We start from the raw sequence: 18,422 nt of genomic DNA, 5'->3' as shown, positions 1-18,422 counted from the left end.
TCGTCAATAAAGAATGACAATCTTACATTTCTGCACTGAATGCCTCAATGCCCTTCCTGCCGTTGTAAAATCGAGGATGGAAGCAGGATCGGGATTGAGTATAAACGCGCCACAGTTTATTTGCGATTAGCTTCCCTGTGGTTTTATTACAACTGCAGGATGCTATCCCTCTATGCTGCATCGAGTGTAAACGAAGTGTGTATGTTCTGTTTTCAAAAGAACCTCCAAGCTTAACTCTATAATTGACCTTTACAACCGAAGAAAAAAATCCATGTCACCTTGAGACTCTTGTCAATGTACATGTGGGTTATCTTTGAGCTAACAGATTTGCCCTGAGATTAGAATAGCTAGTAGTTTACTCACCTGGTTCTGAACAACACACGTGACCCTGCGGTAGTAATTGATGGGATGAGTTGGCTTGAAGACAACAATGATGGTCTGTGTTGTGTTGCCTGCAATCTTGCCACAATGAACCCCAAACTTGAATGCACTCTCAGTACTGTCAATCATGAACTAAATAGGATAACAACAAGTAACTTGATTGAAATGATCAGTCTCAGGCCTTGTAGTCATTTTTTGCTTCATGCTAGCATGAGCCAGGTTCAGAAGACTTGAAGCTCCACACTTTCTGATCATGTTATCTTAGCTCTTCATACACCAAACAAAGCTTATTACCTTTAGTCAATAACCTATTGTCGATTGTAGGAGGTTTTGAAGCGTTATTTTGACAACAGTTTCGTGAATGTTTAACAGAGTACCGAAGTCTGATGTCAGCTGTCTTTGTTCTGTTTCACGCACTGGTGCAGGTCTTCACATACTTAAGCTATGGGCATGGACCAGAATATACTGCACACTTTGGTACTCTATTCAATGTTCCAACAACATAGGAAATTACTTTATAAAGACCTGTATTAAAAATTCATGTGTCATGCAATTTTCAATGATTTACAGCAATCTAGAAACAAGTCTTGTCAGTCTTTTGACAGTGCACAGATCTACCACACATACTAGAATTGCAAAGGAAAGCATGATGGCATTACCTGGAAGACTGCTTCTACACCAGACTGATTGATTATATCTATAGTCCCTGTACCTGACTGACCAGTGTTAATCAGTCCATAGCTCAAAACCTTACTTCCAAGGCTAACCTGCGGACCTGTAGAATGAAGATAAACATTAGACTTGTCAATGAGCATGGTGGTTTGCAATAACACCATGTGAAGCAAGTTAACTGAAGGTTAAACCTGGGGTTCCAATCAGTGTACGTTGACCATGTGCCAAGACCAAAGGCCATCTTGTACTAGGATTCAACAGTGATTATGCCAAGCATTAGTTCTTATTCATAAATACCTATGACAGTTTACCCATTCCTATTGGTCGAAAGCATGCCATGTGGGTGGTTTTAATTGGTTGATAAAACACCAATTGGTTTTTAAACACTTTATTCCTGCACCACTGCGTTCTGCGCCACATCACGCAGTATGCACCACATCACGCAGTACGTGCTGTGGGTGTGCCAATCTCCAAAAAAAGGGAATTTTTAGCACAAGGTGTGCGAGGCACATACCATAGACATGGCAAGAGGGGTGTTTCACAGTTTCACAAAACATGAGGTAAAATTGTTGGACAAAATTGTTGGAAAATTGTGAATATTTGACACTTTTTGACCGAAAGGTATTTAAGTACGTTTAAAACGACTTCTAGGGGCCAATTTATTCCCTTATTATTATAGTTGATGAAAAAGAATGCATTTTGGCAATGTTTTTCACTTAAAATCTAAAAATATTGATTGTACAAACCTGAACATAAAAGCAAATAATGGAATCCAAACATGCTGAATGGTATGAGACCACAATGTATCAATACTCACCCGTGCATTTTCCAACCAGTTTGACCACTGTCTTGCTGACCTTGCCAATGGCATGTATATGAAGATAGTCCACACTCTCTTCATTCACATTCTGTGGCTGAAATCTCACCTACATGCAAAATTGGCAATGTTTGGACAATGAAATAGATGGCAGAACAAAACTAATCTGTCCACTTTTTCCCCCTCACAAATTTGAAACAAAGAACGTATATACCATTTTGATAGTCACATTAACTGCTGTCAACGCTTAGACATTTGAAGGAAGTAAAATGGGTTAAGGTGCATTTTAAGGAAAGGGTGAAACCTCTCATGACATGATGCTATAAGAACTTGAGGGAAACACATCAAAAACGTGCTTGAGTCTACTACATTCTAGTTACGAGTGCAGACATCTAGGCTACTAAACTTAATACTTGGGGCTGCTGGCTTGTTCATAAAATCATCATAACAGATACCGTGGTGACGTTATGCTGAAATGTTGCAAAACAGTGTGGTTTATACTTCATTCTCAGGGTATGACAAGGCAATGTGAAAACCATTTATTGTCACCAATAAATGAACACCTTGTAAAAATCCAATACAGTGTCCACACTTCAACATTGTTTCAGTATTAGTTTCTAACTGTTACCAGAAAACAACAAAAAATAGTCCCTCTCATCACAAAAATAGAATTTACTGGAATTTGAAGTTGACTCTGTGGTGAAGCAATTCCACTTGCTTGACTGCAGTAAAAGACAGTATCAATGCATGTGCTTGATGTCGGGTGCTCAACTGTAAATGGTACATCCACCTAAAGAATATGATACAAAAAATAGTCAAATAACTGTTAAAGCTACACATGTTATCCGGACAGAAATCGGCTAATTTTTTACAAGCAAGTGAATCTGTTCACGCATAGATATAATTGCTTTTGCTGCTGAGACAAATAATTTTCTGCTCAAAGCGGAGAAATACATGGAATCATTTTGTTGAAACTGGATTCAGCTTGATTGCTTCAAAGATGAGCAACAATCCCCCAAAATATCAATAGACTTTGAAATTTACAATGTATCACAGCAACAAAAACAAAAGACATCAATGCATAACCATTGTCCATGTCATATTGGACTAGGCAACAAGAACTCTTCAGTTTTTATGTCTTTTGTGTGAATACTTTTTACTTTCAAAGCATCTGAACTTTTTACTTTCAAAGCCTGTATACATATTGACTTGGCTTCTATTATTTGTTATACACATGTACACCAAGCAACCATTCAGTTAAAGCACCAATTTCCAAAGGGTTCCAGAACACGTCCACTTAAACAAATACCACATGAAACAACGATCCAATACTTAAATAACATCACAGGAGCTTAAATTCATAAACTTAAGGCCCATCTCAATTCATATCCGGTACGAGTTCCAGACAAGTTGTGGGGAGAATCATTCACTCTGTCCGTAAAAGGCTCTGCATTTGTCCCAGACATGTTCCGGGGAAATTTTCATTGGCAACTGCTTGACTCACCAATACTGATAACTTCACAGCGGGAAGATTGCGGGGAAGTTGTTCAGAATCCTGCAACTTACATGTATACCTGATGCAATGCCTGTAACTTGTCTGGGACATGAACTGATATGAATTGAAATGGGCCATTAGAAAAGTTTTGACCGTTGATAGTTTTGAAAACCTATTTTTTTTTTAAAAGAATGTAATGGCACTCATAGCATAAAAGCTGCATTCACTTACAGGTGAGAGATTATGTACTTGGAGTGATTTCTCTACTGTGGCTCCAATTGGAACATCTCCAAATGCTATGACACTCTCCATATTCAGGTTATCCATAGCCTTTGGAATCTTGCCAGGAGAGCTCACCAACAAATGGGGATATTTACCTACAAAAAGTGGGCAAAATCAGTCATACCTTTAATTAAATGATAAAAAAGAAAGGTTATCATGAAAAACATGGTAGGCTGGTGAAGCACGAAGCTTTTCTATACCAGTAAACATTATCCATACTACGACAGTTAAAATTAAGGAAACATGGATTGAATCATACGCTTTGGCAAGAATATATATTTACCAATTCCCTCCAATGGAAGAGTCTTCTTATGTGACAAGTCATCCCCATAACGGCACTCAGCAACTGTTTCATATACCAAGGCAGATGTGGGTTTAAATGTAGCCAAGATGGTACATCGGGATTTAGGAGCTAGGGTTCCCTCTGACGGCTCTAGTACAAAGGGACTGGACGTCAACCAAGCAAACCGGGTTGCCAATTCACTAGAGTCAATTGAAAAACATCAGCAATAAACAAATGTATACAATTTATCTCTTTCACACTTTCACACTATGGCAATGAAGGTCAAGACCAATTATTTCATTTACATCCTCCCCGATGCAAATTCCGTACAGTATTGTACCTGTTGTTCAATATGTTCATATGTTACTTCAAACACTGTAAACAGTAAATCAGGTGACAAAATGGATGCCTACCAAAGCCAATGTGACAATGTCTACACTTTAAATAATTTCATTTTTTTTGGATGGAATTTGCCGATATCATAAAAAATACCTTGTATTACTCAGCTCAAACGTCCTTTGAATGTTGTGCATTGATGCGCACATGCCAAAGTCAAGATGCTTTGGTAATGAAAGATCATGCTGGGGTAGTACGGCTTGAATTGGAACATCAAAAACACCATCCTGGAGGGGGGGGGGAATCAACAAAGTCAGTCTTGCTGTCTTGACATCTCATACATGTACAATGTAGTAAGATGTATGTACTGATGATTTCTAAGCTAGTTGCGTTTATGAAAATAAATACATAATTATGGGCATATATCTTTACAGTGTTGACCACCAATTGATGATACAGGAAATATCAAGCAATTGATACAAGATTATGTAACATTGATAAGTCTTTTTTAATAAGGTTGTGTTATAATATACAACATGGTTTGAGAGTACAAGTGAAAAATTACTTGTCCTGAACTGTTTGCTGATTGGATTACCTTATGGAGTGAATAGAAAATCATTACTGTAGGTTGCATGGTAGGGAGTCTAGGAGCTAACGTAAGTATACATACTACTTGTCTGGTTCTATTGATTGGTTGGGTGATAGTACATGTGTCATGCAGGAGGGATAGCAAGTTTTACCTCCCTGATGCACTGGAGAATCAACTGTGAAAAAAGTGCAATTAAATGGATGACATGAATGATTGAGATGTAATAACAGTTTTAGAAAAATGCCTAAGAAACTTGTTATCTTACATTTGTCTGAAATTCAATCTTGTCCACATAAAGATTTTTTTCTAGTGGTCTGAAGGTGATGGGTAGACTGAAGCTTGTGCCAGCACTCAGAACAATAGGCTCAGGATAAAGCGTTGAAAAGAAGCGAGTGCTCGGAGAGCTGTCAAATACAAGACAAATAACAAATATACATAGAAAACAAATTACCGTAAATATCAAGGTGAGAGCATTAAAGGGAATATACAACATTTGCAAACATCGAAAAATAAAACTACCAAGTTTTACGAAATACCTTACTAAGATGTTGGTAAATGACAGTCTAAAGCATCCTGTAAAATTATGGCACCTGGTGTGAAGTCATTTTCAAGAAAATGGTATTTTTGTATACATTTCCTACAGTGGTCGGCCGACCACCGTTGGAAACACCTAACTATTTATATATATCCAACTTTACACTTTTTTCAGTCCAAATTTTGTTTGCTATTGGTTACATGTTCATGAACGGGTGCAGGCCAGCTAGACTGGTTCCCTTACCTTACAATTTTCCGGCGTCTATAAATTGATCCATTTTATCTTTAGTGGAGTCAAGGAACCAGACTACTTGAACATTTTTGTTTTTCTTGTTTTTTTCCAGCATTTTCGAACTCAAAACTTCAAACATGTCAGTGTAACAATATTTGATCTATTATACTAACCCCTCAAATAGTTCATTTCTAAAAATTACAGCAAAAGCCAATGATGTACATTCCCTTTTAGTGCAGTTTAGACTGGTTAGGGCCTTACAAGGACCATTATCGCTGATCAGACACTGTCCACAAGGAAGTCTACTGGGGGCATCCAGGTTTAATAAGGCACAAATAAAGCTCAAAATTTGGTACAGCTTTTGTAGCTACATGTAGCTCCAATTTGCACCTTTAAAATATTTCCAATATCACCTAGTCAGCTTTCTTGAAAAAAATATATATTCATGATACATACATGATGATCTTAATATTTATTAGTTTTTACAGCCGCATGTTAATCCTGATCGGCTGCCAATTTAATTCCTGACAGGCATATGCAATTTTGAATCCAATATCAAATGATCAAACACTAAATTATTCAAGAATGCATGACTTTAACTGGAATTCAACAACATGCCCTATATTCAAGTACCTGTACTTTAGCTTCTGTGTCTTGACTTGGACATTTTTGAGAATGACATTCTTTGTGTACTCTCCACCAGGCTCCCATCCTTTCCATGTTACACCTTTGACAACCTCAATGCCATAATGCTTGACTTTGCTTTTGTTTCTGTATCCATCACGTGGGAGAGCAGAGCCACTGTGGTTGGAACCAGAGTGGTGATGACGACTAGTGACGGCAACTGACATCTTAGATATCACAACTTCTACTTGCAATGATGAATAAACCTAAAAATTAAAATAACGATTGATGATGGTTAACACGGGTTTCAATACAGCGTGTGTTTCTGAAAGGACAATGCATATACAGTATGTGCACACACGGTCATACCATGGCCATACATTAGCATTACATACTGGTACAAGGACAATACACATGTACTGGTACAATCATTGTTTAGTGTGATGAAATTGATGGCATGTTCTATCCCAAGTGCATGAAGGGGTGCAAATGGCACACAAGTTGAAGCCGAGGGCGCCATTCAAACAAACAGGGCTGTGTGGTGTCTCATCGCGGTGTATAGGCCCAGACATGGCTCGGACATGTCTGACAATCGTGAGGTGTTAAGGGAAAAAAATTATTAACTTTTTTGTAATGAGAGATAAAAAGCTGATTCAAAAATCCAATTATTGTTTATTTTATAAGGATTCCTAAGATATTAAAATAAGTTTGGAATTTTGTTGGAAAATTTAGAGGTGTTAAAATAATAATATTTTGACAATAAAAATTACAGAATCTTTTCATTGAATATTGCCATTTAAATTATTATATCTCCAAAACGCAAGTTTGTACAAAATGATTTAAACGTTATTGATTTTGTCGTGTGACTCTCTTTCCAGTGATACCAAATCTAGGGTTGTAAGAGAAAAAAAAAATGAACTCCCTACCTAATGCCTGGTGAACTGGATAAATATCGCCAAATGAAGGAGTTTTGGCAATTAAAAACGAGAAGTTTCCGATGCTGCGATAATAGGTATGCTGCGATAATAGGGAGTCCAACTATACTAGTAAGAAAACACTTTTCAGACCGGTCTCATTGTGCACAGGGTGTCAAGTGATGTCCAGCTGATTTTCCCCACGAGCATGACAAGTAGCCGTAGAACTATGGGGCTCTAGTCGAGAACCATATTGTTCTAGGGGTATAGTCGGATTCCTTATTATCGCAGCATCCCTATTATGCGGCAAAGGAAGGAAATTTCTCTTTTTGCGTTGCCAAAACTCCAAATTTTTATCCAGTTCACCAGGCATTAAGGACTTTTAAGTTGATTAATTCCAATAAACAATTATTATCTCTACAAGTCCCACTAACTGGGGTACAGATAATAAGTTGTTAGATCACAGCCATAAATGTTATTGAATGATCGCTGTATGATGTCTGTGCTATAAGTGGTTGAATTTCACGGATTTGCAACCCAAAAAAATAATCATGAGTATCACTGGATCTCCTTTGTAAACACAAGTGCATTCTGAACGATGATAGAGAGTCGGGAACTAACTTGAACGGGTTTCCGCTCATGAAAGCTGCCCTAGTTCCCGACTCGATATCATCGTTCGAAATGCACTTGTGTTTAACAAGATCCAGTCTACTCATTATCATAATCGATGCATTAATTGCGCTCGGTAACGGAATCGCACTCGGGATACGGGGACCATTGAAGAAACGCTGGGCACAACCACATCGCGTTTTCAAACACGAGACGGAAATTTAACTCTCATAACATTATTTTGACTGGAGATTTTAACTTACCCAACATCGATTAGTGACAACAGTGTGTCAACCAGAAGTGGGTACAGTTCTAAAGCTGCAGAACAACTGGTCACCCTAGTTGAAGAACATGGGCTCACTCAACATGTCAATCTACCCACAAGAAAACAGGGAATCACCAAGAACATCTTAGACTTGGTTTTCACCAACAATCCTGACATAGTGGACAAGATCACGGTTGTTGAGGGTATTTCTGACTACAGCTCAGTGATAGTGGACTTAAGGATTGCCCCGATTAGAAAACGACAAGTGAAGCGAAAAATCTTCTTGCGCAACAAAACTGACACTGATGGTGTCACACAAGCCTTGGAAGATTTTACAGACAAATACTTCAAGACCAACAAAGGGAAGACTGTAACAAAAAAATGGGACTGCGTCAAGACAGCAATTCTCCAAACCATGGAAAAATGTGTTCCTCACCAGATGACATCTAGCCGCTTCAACTTGCCCTGGTTTGATAGGGCACTGAGACGGGCTGTTAAAAAGAAGCAACGTCTATACAATAAGGCCATCAAATCAGGAAAGGTTGCTGATTGGGAAGTTTTCCGTGATTACAGGAGAAATACACATAAACTCATCAAAAAAACTCGCTCTACATACATCAGAGAAATCTTGGGATCTGCCATCCAGGAGGAGCCTAAAAAATTCTGGACATTTATTAAAAAGTTAAGGCAAGAAAACCCAGGAGTCGCAGACCTTGAGAAAGATGGAAAGATTATCAGCGATGATACAGAGAAGGCGAACATCTTGAATGAACAGTTTCAGAGTGTGTTTACCAAGGAGCCTCCTGGGGAATTGCCCCAACTTGGTGCTAGTCCGTACGAACAGATTGGCCAGCTCATCATCACCAAAGAGGGAGTTGAAGAGCTCCTCAGCCAGCTTAATAAGCCCAACAAAGCACCAAGTCCAGACGGAATTCAACCTTGGTTTCTGAAACTACAGGACCTGTTCCAATGTTCAATCTACACGGGTGAAGTACCACAAGATTGGAAGGAAGCAAATATTGCATCAATATTTAAGAAAGGGAGCCGTACTTGTGCAGCAAACTACCGTCCTGTTTCACTCACTTCAGTGGATTGCAAGGCTTTGGAGCACATTGTACACAGCCATGTGATGAAACATTTGGAGAACGAGCATATTTTAACCGATTTTGAACATGGATTCCAGGCTAAAAAGTCAACGGAAACGCAACTCATCCTTACAATTCATGACATTAGCATGGAACTCAACAGGAACAACTTAGTTGATGTCGCAGTGCTTGATTTTACCAAGGCCTTTGACAAAGTCCCGCACCGTCGTCTTATCTCCAAACTTCAATATTATGGATTAAGTGGGGAAATCTCAACATGGGTTCAGGATTTCCGTACCCAACAAGTCGTAAATAATGGGCATGCATCACTCCCAGCAGCCGTTACATCTGGTGTACCACAAGGCACTGTCACTACGTCCAATAGGCCCAATTGTAAATTGGATTTTGTTCCCTTATAGGTTAGAACCTGGCCCTACACTTCACGATCGCCACATTTTGAGACTTGACTCTCCATAACCAGCACATACCGCGATTTTTGGTCGTGTTGTGTTACGATCGTCAGGAAATGTTAGGACGGATTTTCTTTCGCTTTGCTTGCGCACGTAACAAAGGGTCGGCGCACTTTCTAACACGGTTTTCGAACTCTACGCCTCGAGACCCCTTAATTGACCTAGGAAAAAAAAAACGACCTTGGACATTTTACATAATCGCAATACCTTATTTTTCCCGTGTAAACTCTTAGACATTTTAGGCCACAAAAATGCATGATTTAAAACAAGTTATTAATCTTTTAAGTAAATGTGGAAAATATTTTTAAAAATGTTTTATGTTCTAAAACACAAAATAAATTTACACCAACTTAGGGGGTCGTCACATTCGCAAAGCTGGTTTCCACGTGCTCTTTTCATAGGTTGTCAATGTGGTTGTTGACATGCCAAACTCACCATGATGATCACCCTGATCTGCTGATTGAAGTGAAGCGTTTTGACCCCTGGATCGAGGGCCCTATTCACCTTGCTAAAATGTCTGGTGGGTATTCATTTTATTGTTGATGTTGTTTATTAAATAAATGGCATGGTAGGAACTGTTATTGTATCTATTTAAAAATATTTCCCATTGATATTTTCAAACGTGCTAAGCAAGCTTAATATCATAATATTAGGCATGTCAACATTTTTTTAAAGTTGTGTATTTGACTAAACTGTTTATATATTTGGATTCAGCTCTGCAAAACATACAAAATGACACCAAGATTACCGAATTTGGTTGTGTACTTTTTGAGATACGGGCATTTAAAAATGCCGAATTTGGTCCGATTTCTGCCCAAAATGACCAAATTTGACAAAAATGACTTTTTGCAAACTTTGACAGTGTATAAAATTGTATTTATTGTCAATAACCCTGTTTTTCCTCCATTTATCCATTATACAGGTGAGTTTCTTCAACTCAAGTCCAGAAAAAAAGGCATTTTCTCAAGTTCATATTGGAATGGCGATCACTCAAAAATGGCATTCCCCCCAATTTTTTCAAATGGACCGAGTGTAAAACTTGGAAAAATAACTAAGTCCACCTAATTAATATGCAAAATACCATAACTTAGTTAACAGAAGTGCTGCAGCATTGAAATTCGGCACAATAGTTTGTTATACTAAACACCACCCCCAAACAAATTTCAGCTTTTTAAACGAACAAATATGCAAATGAGGACAATATTTAATTTCCTTAAGTACAGCGGATATGGGAAAAACTGCCTAATTAATATGCGTAAATGAAATATCTCATTTACTATGACTGTTATAGCTCTCAAATTTTACACAAATATTGTTTATGATGTATTCCACATTCTTTCTAGTTGTAATCATATATGTACCTTCAATTATGCAAATAAAGATACTAATTAATGCAGAAATAGGGAAATCTGCCTTATTAATATGCGTAAATGAAATATCTCACTAACTATAACTGTTATAGCTCTGAAACGTTGCACAAATATTGTTTATGATGTATTCCACCTGTTTTCTAGTTGTAATCATCTATGAACCTTCAATTATGCAAATAAAGATACTAATTAAAGTGGCAATAGGGAAATCGGGAATTCCACATTTTGCCTCTTTTTTGACAGTTGCTGAAACAAAGTCGCGGCCACCACTCTGTCACATGTTGCCATGTTATTTTATCCCCACTCGCCTTCTTGTACTTGCCAAACTCAATGGCCATCTCATTTGTAAAGTCAAAGTCTCTCAAGTCCTCTGTACAGCCATGAAGCCAATCGATGGTGATGCCTGCTCGTTCACATGCTGGTCCAATGATTTTCCCTTTGCTTTGCTGGAATGCATCCATTGTCTTCTGGAGGTTTAATTTGTCATTTGTGCTATGCTTTTGAAGCTTTTTTCTTCAAGGATCGGATGAAGTTACCCAAATGTGGTGGATGGTTTAGCTGCAGCAATGTGAAAACCTGTTGAAAGGCATCTTTGTAGGTCAAAGAGCAACGATCAATGCAAATTCTAAGTGCCTCAAGGAGGGCCAGGCATGGTACAGGGTTCTGTCGCCAGTGATCTGTAAATGTAATGAAAAAAGCAATAAAAAGGGGATTAACAAAAAAGTCACTATGAAGACGTTCAAATATCAAGGGGGAGTTATATGAAAAGATTAGATTAAATGTAAAGGACAGACAGAAAAAGATTAAGAAGTAGAGAAACTAGGAGAAAAAAGAACAAAGGAAACATTGATACAGATAGGGACATCATACAAAAAAAATTCAAAAAGGGAGAAATATCATGTAAGAACGTACATGTACTTTACCTATTTCATTATATTGACAATTACTTATTGTTTTTATCCAGAAGGAATAGCTTTGAAATAATTAAATATAAACAACAACTTTTATCCCCCAAAATTGGAAGTATACTGACTTAATTTTACAGAGGGAGTACCAGTTATTACACGAATGGCTTTGACCTTACTGTGCATGCGCCGCACCGCACAAATCGAACGTGACCCGTTTAACTCTCACAGTGAAGTCGCCATTCCCTCACTAGCACGCACTCCCCCACCCACCACCGACGACCAAAGTACGTCACATTTTTGCAATAATCTTTATTATATTCTCCCGTTAAAACAATATAAATACATATAATAAATCTACATACCTGGGACTTCGTGATGTAAAATCAAATTGTTCAGTTCTGTGCGATTCCAGCCGGAAAATTGTTCGCACATGTTGCCAGTGAATCGGCACTGCTTTCCGCCATTTTTGCGGCCGCCATTAAGCCACCTCGATGGACCGCGGCCGTCAAAATTTAACTCGATTTGTCCATGCGATGCCAATCAGATACAGAAAAATGTTGGGAATCGAAGTTGTAGATAATAAACTGCAGCTTTAAAATCAGTAATTAACTTGGTTGATTTTCCAGGGGATTAGGTGTGATGTCGGTAGAAAGTCGGAATATCGGAAATGTTGCGCGAAAATCTGTATACAGTAAACTCCGGCTAAACCGACATCGTATAAACCGTCATATCGCTTAAATCGACCGTCTGACGAAAGTCCCGATTGTCTCTAATTAATGTATTTCCATTGACATTTTCATTTCTAAGCCGGCCTTTGTAAGCCGCCATTTCGCCTATATCGGCGTGTTACTTTCAGTCCCATTTCCTCAAAACCACACAAATTCTTCTGTATAATACTAGGACTGTCGTTTATTAGCGGGATAACGTACTAGGGTAAAAGGGGGAACATTCGACCGGATAAGGGAAACTTGGTCCATTTTATTTTAAAATAAGGGGAAGAAACTCAAACTCCAGATGGATAACATAAGTACTCTTTCATCTTTATTTCAGAACTTACCTGGTCAGCGTTGATGGTTACGATGTATGACCTTTGACTTTTTGAACGAGCGGTCACTGTGAGGGAGAATTCGACCAGCATGTAGCTGTTTTCGACCGGGCCAATGCCTACGGCATGTTAGTTGTTTTGTTTTTAACAGAAAGTTTTTTCCCCACCACTTTTACATTTCTTTACAATAATACATCATACAAATAAATATTTCCAGGGAAAATAAGAATTAAACCCATAAATTACACAAATCACCCCTTAAAATCTCAAAGTGAATCTCCAGGCCCGATCCAATTCACCACGCGCACATGCCCCCGCGCCCCAATGTGCCAAGCCAATACAATAAGCGAGGTGGTCGAAACAGCCAGAGCAGCGCCCTCTGTTGGTCATAATTTGATCATGACTATATCAGCCCTGCCCAATAAATATTGTCAGCCAATCATGCATCGACCTGATGACCTAACAAATAATGATTGACAGGTTGGCTTGATTTGACGTCATCACCCCTGTAAAGTCTCAAAGAGCGCCACCAATGATACCCGTGTTCTTACGTGACCCAATAACATGGCCGCCGCACCGCGCAACGGCTTACACGAGTTCAATTTTGGACTGAATTACAAAGATTTCACGGAGCTGTTCTGACTTCTGAACAATGGACAATCAACATGATCAAGGGCAGGAACTGAACATCAGGTGTAAAGTTTATTATGACAACAGGATACCTCGTACATATTTTATTGAGCGGTTAGTAACGGCAGTCGAATTCTCCCCCCGGTCGAATACACCCGTGCTTACCCTACTACTAGAACTTGCAAGCGCCGCATAGGCCCGACCGTGTTAGTCGGATATTGGTAGGATGTCGTAATATACCACGACCGTCGTTCAAATACATGACAGCATACCCGGTGGCTGTATGATAATTAAGGTGGTCTGTTATTAACCCGACGACGTAACAAGTTATGACTGTCGCGTGTTATCGGGATATGTACTGACCGTCTGTCATGACAACTACGGTGATCCGATATTATCACTGTTGTGCGCTTTCTTGTGATTTGCGCAATCATAAGAATGCGCATGCACATTTTTATGATTGCGCAATCGAATCCTTGTGCAATCTTCGCAAAAGAAAACTCTTCCAGATTGAGCGCACATTCTTAAGAATGCGCGACAAGATAACGGTCTTGTCACTGCCGAGCACCGGCTGCGCTTGGCAAGTCTAGCTGCATCCTTGTTCACTGATTCTTAACTATTATACTGTTGCAACGCAAGGTCCCTTACCTAGGAAAAGATTTAACGATGAGAAGTAGAGAGGGCATATGAAAGTATACACTTATTCGGGGGACCAGCAAAAAATAAGAGACATAATAATAGTGTAGTGGAAAGAATTCTGATTTTGGGGATAACCCAAGGGGGGGGGGGGGGGGGGAGGTGGGGGGGGGGGCGTAAAAATGAAGAATGTGAAGAATGAGAATGAATACTGTGACATCCCATATCGCTAATGCTATTTGCCACTTAAATTGATATTGTTCACACCTCCATCATTACGCCATTGTGTACGCCGCAGAGCTGGATTGTATCTAGTCAAAAAGCCTAAACAAAACACTTCCCAGACTAGTTCCCAGTCTCAGTTATTACAAAACTTCCCATAGTGGGCAGAAAAAAGCAATAATAACAAGTTTAATTTGATTCAAATTATCGTAGTTATATCGTCAGACCTCCTAAAGCTACGCGCTCCTATTTCTGCGCACTCGCCTTTAAGTTATATTTTGCAAGGCGTGCATTCTAAAAAATGACAAACTTTCACTGGGATCCTATTCTTTGATAAACGAACTTTAACCAGCAGCTGAAAAATGTGGAAATTGAAGGCTTTCCCGGAAATTTAGGCAAAAAGTGAAAATAATCTGCTTTTTACAGCTAATTACTAAGTACAAATGCAGGCAGATGCTTCCGGGCCTGCAGAAGTCGAAAATGTGACCGAAAGGTGACCTTTCTTGGTCTCCCAATATCGTCAGTATTATAGTTAAGGTGTCATAGATAGGAATTTGCAGTTTCTAAAAGGGTGTAACACTTACGGTCCAACTAATAAGACACAATTCTTACACTTTTTAGGAATTTTTGTGGTCATTAAGTTTTAAAATCCGACATCTTAAAAACTGTGTCCGTTGATAGGGATGATCAGAATAACAATATCATTGGGATCTACATTTAAATAATAGGTCAATATGTATAAAATGTATTTATATAAATATGTAAATTTAAGCCCTTGTATAAATCTCGAAAATAGGATATTAAAAATAAATATTGAAATTACGAAAAGTGTATTGGCATTGAAAAAAAGAAAGGAAAAAGAAAGAAAATTTGTTTCAAAGCTCAGGAAATATATTTTCCTAAAGCCAACAAGTCTAAGTTATTAAAAAAAAATGTTTATATTGAGTTACATGGCCCGGACAGCATCAAATAGGGACAAGCGTCCCCTGCGCAGAATTAGGCAGGATTCTTTGCTACAACGCCAAAACTGCACGCTTTGGAATTCCCTGCTTGCTGCCACAAATTAAGAGATTTCGCTTTGTTAAACGGCACGGTGGATAAACGTATAAAGCCAACAATATAAGTTTTGTTGAGGAAAAGAGTGGTTGCTTTGCTATTTTTAAGCTACTTGGTTGCAAAGCCTTATCTGCGCAGAAATAGGAGGATCGAGGATACGAGTACAGAAGCATAGATCATTTTCTTTCCTTGTTATATGAATTATTTCCCCCTTTAAGTTTAACCGCAATACATTCCATAATCCATTTAACATAATTATGCCATGGCATGCAATTTTTGTTAAGATTGCGCAAAATTCATAAATTGCGCAAGTGATATTCCCACGCAATCTTAAGAATGAGCGCTCATTCTTCAGATTGTGTGCTCATTCTTAAGAATGCGCGCTCGTTTTTAAGAATGCGCGCTCATTCTTAAGATTGCGTGATTTGCGAGAAAGCGCACAACATCACGACAATCGCGTTAGTGAGAGAGACGGTCGTGAAATATGACTAGTATTTCTCCATGGTATGACTCTAGCTCTACTGAGTTGAGCGTTGAATTACGGGTACCCCTCCATACAAAATGCTCCACTGATTTGGCATACTTTGGTGACGGCGTCACAGTAGCAAAGTGTACATACCCACGCGAGGACAAAAAGACCCCCAAAAAACCGGTAAAGAGAATACAAATGAGAGAGACAGTTACCCTGGATTGATCTACACATTCATGACATTCCATCAGACCCCTTACATTGTTCCCAAACAGCGAAAATTTTGAAGAAAAACAGCAAAATAGTCTGAAAACTTACAGCTCCATGTGTTCGCCGTGAGGCTCAATCCTTACACCGGTTTGCCGAATGAGGGCGTCTGACGTGACGTCACCGTCATTGCTCGATCGAAGAAAATCAAGTCGCACTTTATCAACGACTGTTTCGTGTAATAATACGTGCTCCGATCCGCGCCGTACGACAGTATGGGCTTTTGAACACACGCAAGGTGGAGACGGCTGAAACGTATTTTAATAACAATGGGATTTTCTTTTGTCAGTAGGCCTATTAGTAGTTCTTTGATAAGGGAATAAATGTGTGCTCCGGAGGTTTTTATCACTCGTTTAATACCGCATAGAGTCGTTTTTTTGCTTTAGAAGCATTCTCACCCTCTATATAGGCTTATCAGAAAGTGCTGCCTTTTTCAGATGTCCATTTTTCGTGAAATTTCCAGATACATTTGCACACGTTTGCGTATCAAAATTTCAACATGAAATTTCACAAAAATTAGACATCTGAAAAAGGCAGCACTTTCTGATTAGCCTATATAGAGGGTGAGAATGCTTCTAAAGCAAAAAAAACCTACAAAGTAAGCCTAAATGGGAAAATCAAAATTTGGCAAAGTCGACACGTTTTTGTACATGTGGATGTGTGGCCTATGTTTACGGAGGCAGTCCAGTAAATAGGCCACATTTATAGGGCTAGTCTAGCCCAGGTTGGACGAAGTCTTCATTGCAATACGACTAACGTCCAGGACAAGACTTTTCTACATGAAACCATACAACATTTTTACCAGAGTTTTGTTATGTTTTACCTCGTTATAGAAGCTAATATTTCACGCCTACATACTCTATGTGTCCTTATCTGTTAGCACGCTGGGTTCAGGAATTCCATATGCGATGCTGACTGACGTTAATCAGGAAAATAAACTCCAAAGCAACGTTAAACTTGTACGTGTTTGTAGTCGCTTTTCATCAGTTTATTCCCAGAGTCGTACGTCATGTACAATGTACATGATATGTACAAATGTACGTGCGTACAATCCGAAAGCGCGCACGCACGCTAAGCGCCCTCATTTGTTTAGTTTTGGTTGGAACCGTGACGTCACTCCAGCCAACCGATGTCAGGAAAACGCTCAACCAATGACCAAAGCCGAAACGTGTTTCTGGTAACTGGCGCGAAAACACGCTCGGTCATTGGATTAGCGACCGCACCTTCAAGTAAGTGCGCGTGCGTATGAGGGTGGTTACTAAGCAAATCGCGCGTGCGCACTGCATATTCATGCAGCATAGTCTGTCCCCCGGACCAGATGTGATTAATGAGCGTCGAGAATAATTGTCCGGTCTAGGGAACCAGACTACACGCTGCACCGTACAGACGTACATGATGTACGACTAGAATAGACTCGGCGGTGAGAAACTGATGAAAAGAGACTAAACACGTACAAGTTTAACGATGCTTTCGAGTTTATTTTCCTGATTGACGTCAGTCAGCATCGCATATGGAATTCCTGAACCCAGCGTACTAACAGATAAGGACACATAGAATACTACGACGTAAAAATTAGCTTCTCCAACAAGGTAAAAATATTGAAATTATTGGTCAGAAATGTTTTCGTTCGGTTGTGAGCACATGTGTACTCAGGACTCCCTCCGTATCGTAGGGAGGAAAGGGAGTCCACCAGGGCTAAGGGCTAGTCATGACTTAGCCCGACTGCGTCTGGCCGTACAGTACTATCGCAAGCTCTGTAGTACGGCCAGACGCCCGATGCTTCCACAGAGACTGAATTTTGTTGGCCGCCGATGTAGCGATTTTGCTACATCTTTCGATCGCGATTATCTTTTCATCCAGGACACAAATTTCCAAAGTTAAGGTTCGTAGTTGTAGAGCAACTCATACCTTTTCGAAAAAAACGTTCTTTGGTCTCAATATTTTCATCCATCTGGCCACAAGACGAATTTCAGTCATCAGATTCCACAAATATCGTCCCCCATGCAATCTCCCATGCGATTTCAAAATGGCGGCCGCGCTGTAATGTATGCAATATGCAGGCACGCCCGCGCAAATCATGAATATGCATAAACAGTCTGTGACGTATGACCGTACGGCCCCGCCGCACGCCCGTCCAAAAACACGAGGTATACGTCACAGACTGTTTATGCATATTCATGAGTTTGCGCGGGCGCGCCTGCATATTGCATACATTACAGCGCGGCCGCCAT

The 18,422-nt window shown here is 39.4% G+C and overlaps 1 protein-coding gene across 1 annotated transcript in view; it reads right to left on the bottom strand.

Annotated features, from left to right (window-relative positions):
• The window catches only part of LOC119722610 (cilia- and flagella-associated protein 65-like), a 61,128-nt gene that overhangs the window by 40,694 nt on the left and 2,012 nt on the right, over positions 1–18,422 (bottom strand). Inside the window, exons 2-10 of the mRNA XM_038192811.1 lie at positions 6,255–6,511; positions 5,121–5,259; positions 4,423–4,553; positions 3,931–4,130; positions 3,597–3,742; positions 2,547–2,660; positions 1,871–1,979; positions 1,041–1,156; positions 364–513 (exon numbers count right to left, since the gene is read on the bottom strand). Of these exons, the coding sequence (XP_038048739.1) occupies positions 364–513; positions 1,041–1,156; positions 1,871–1,979; positions 2,547–2,660; positions 3,597–3,742; positions 3,931–4,130; positions 4,423–4,553; positions 5,121–5,259; positions 6,255–6,472 (1,323 nt within the window). The 5' untranslated portion in view covers positions 6,473–6,511. The remainder of the gene's footprint in view (positions 1–363; positions 514–1,040; positions 1,157–1,870; positions 1,980–2,546; positions 2,661–3,596; positions 3,743–3,930; positions 4,131–4,422; positions 4,554–5,120; positions 5,260–6,254; positions 6,512–18,422) is intronic.

This window comes from Patiria miniata, unplaced genomic scaffold (genome assembly GCF_015706575.1).
Source record: "Patiria miniata isolate m_02_andy unplaced genomic scaffold, ASM1570657v1 HiC_scaffold_16, whole genome shotgun sequence".
Classification (NCBI taxonomy): domain Eukaryota; kingdom Metazoa; phylum Echinodermata; class Asteroidea; order Valvatida; family Asterinidae; genus Patiria; species Patiria miniata.
Note: the sequence above shows the minus strand (reverse complement) of the source record. Positions and strands in the feature narration are given on the sequence as shown.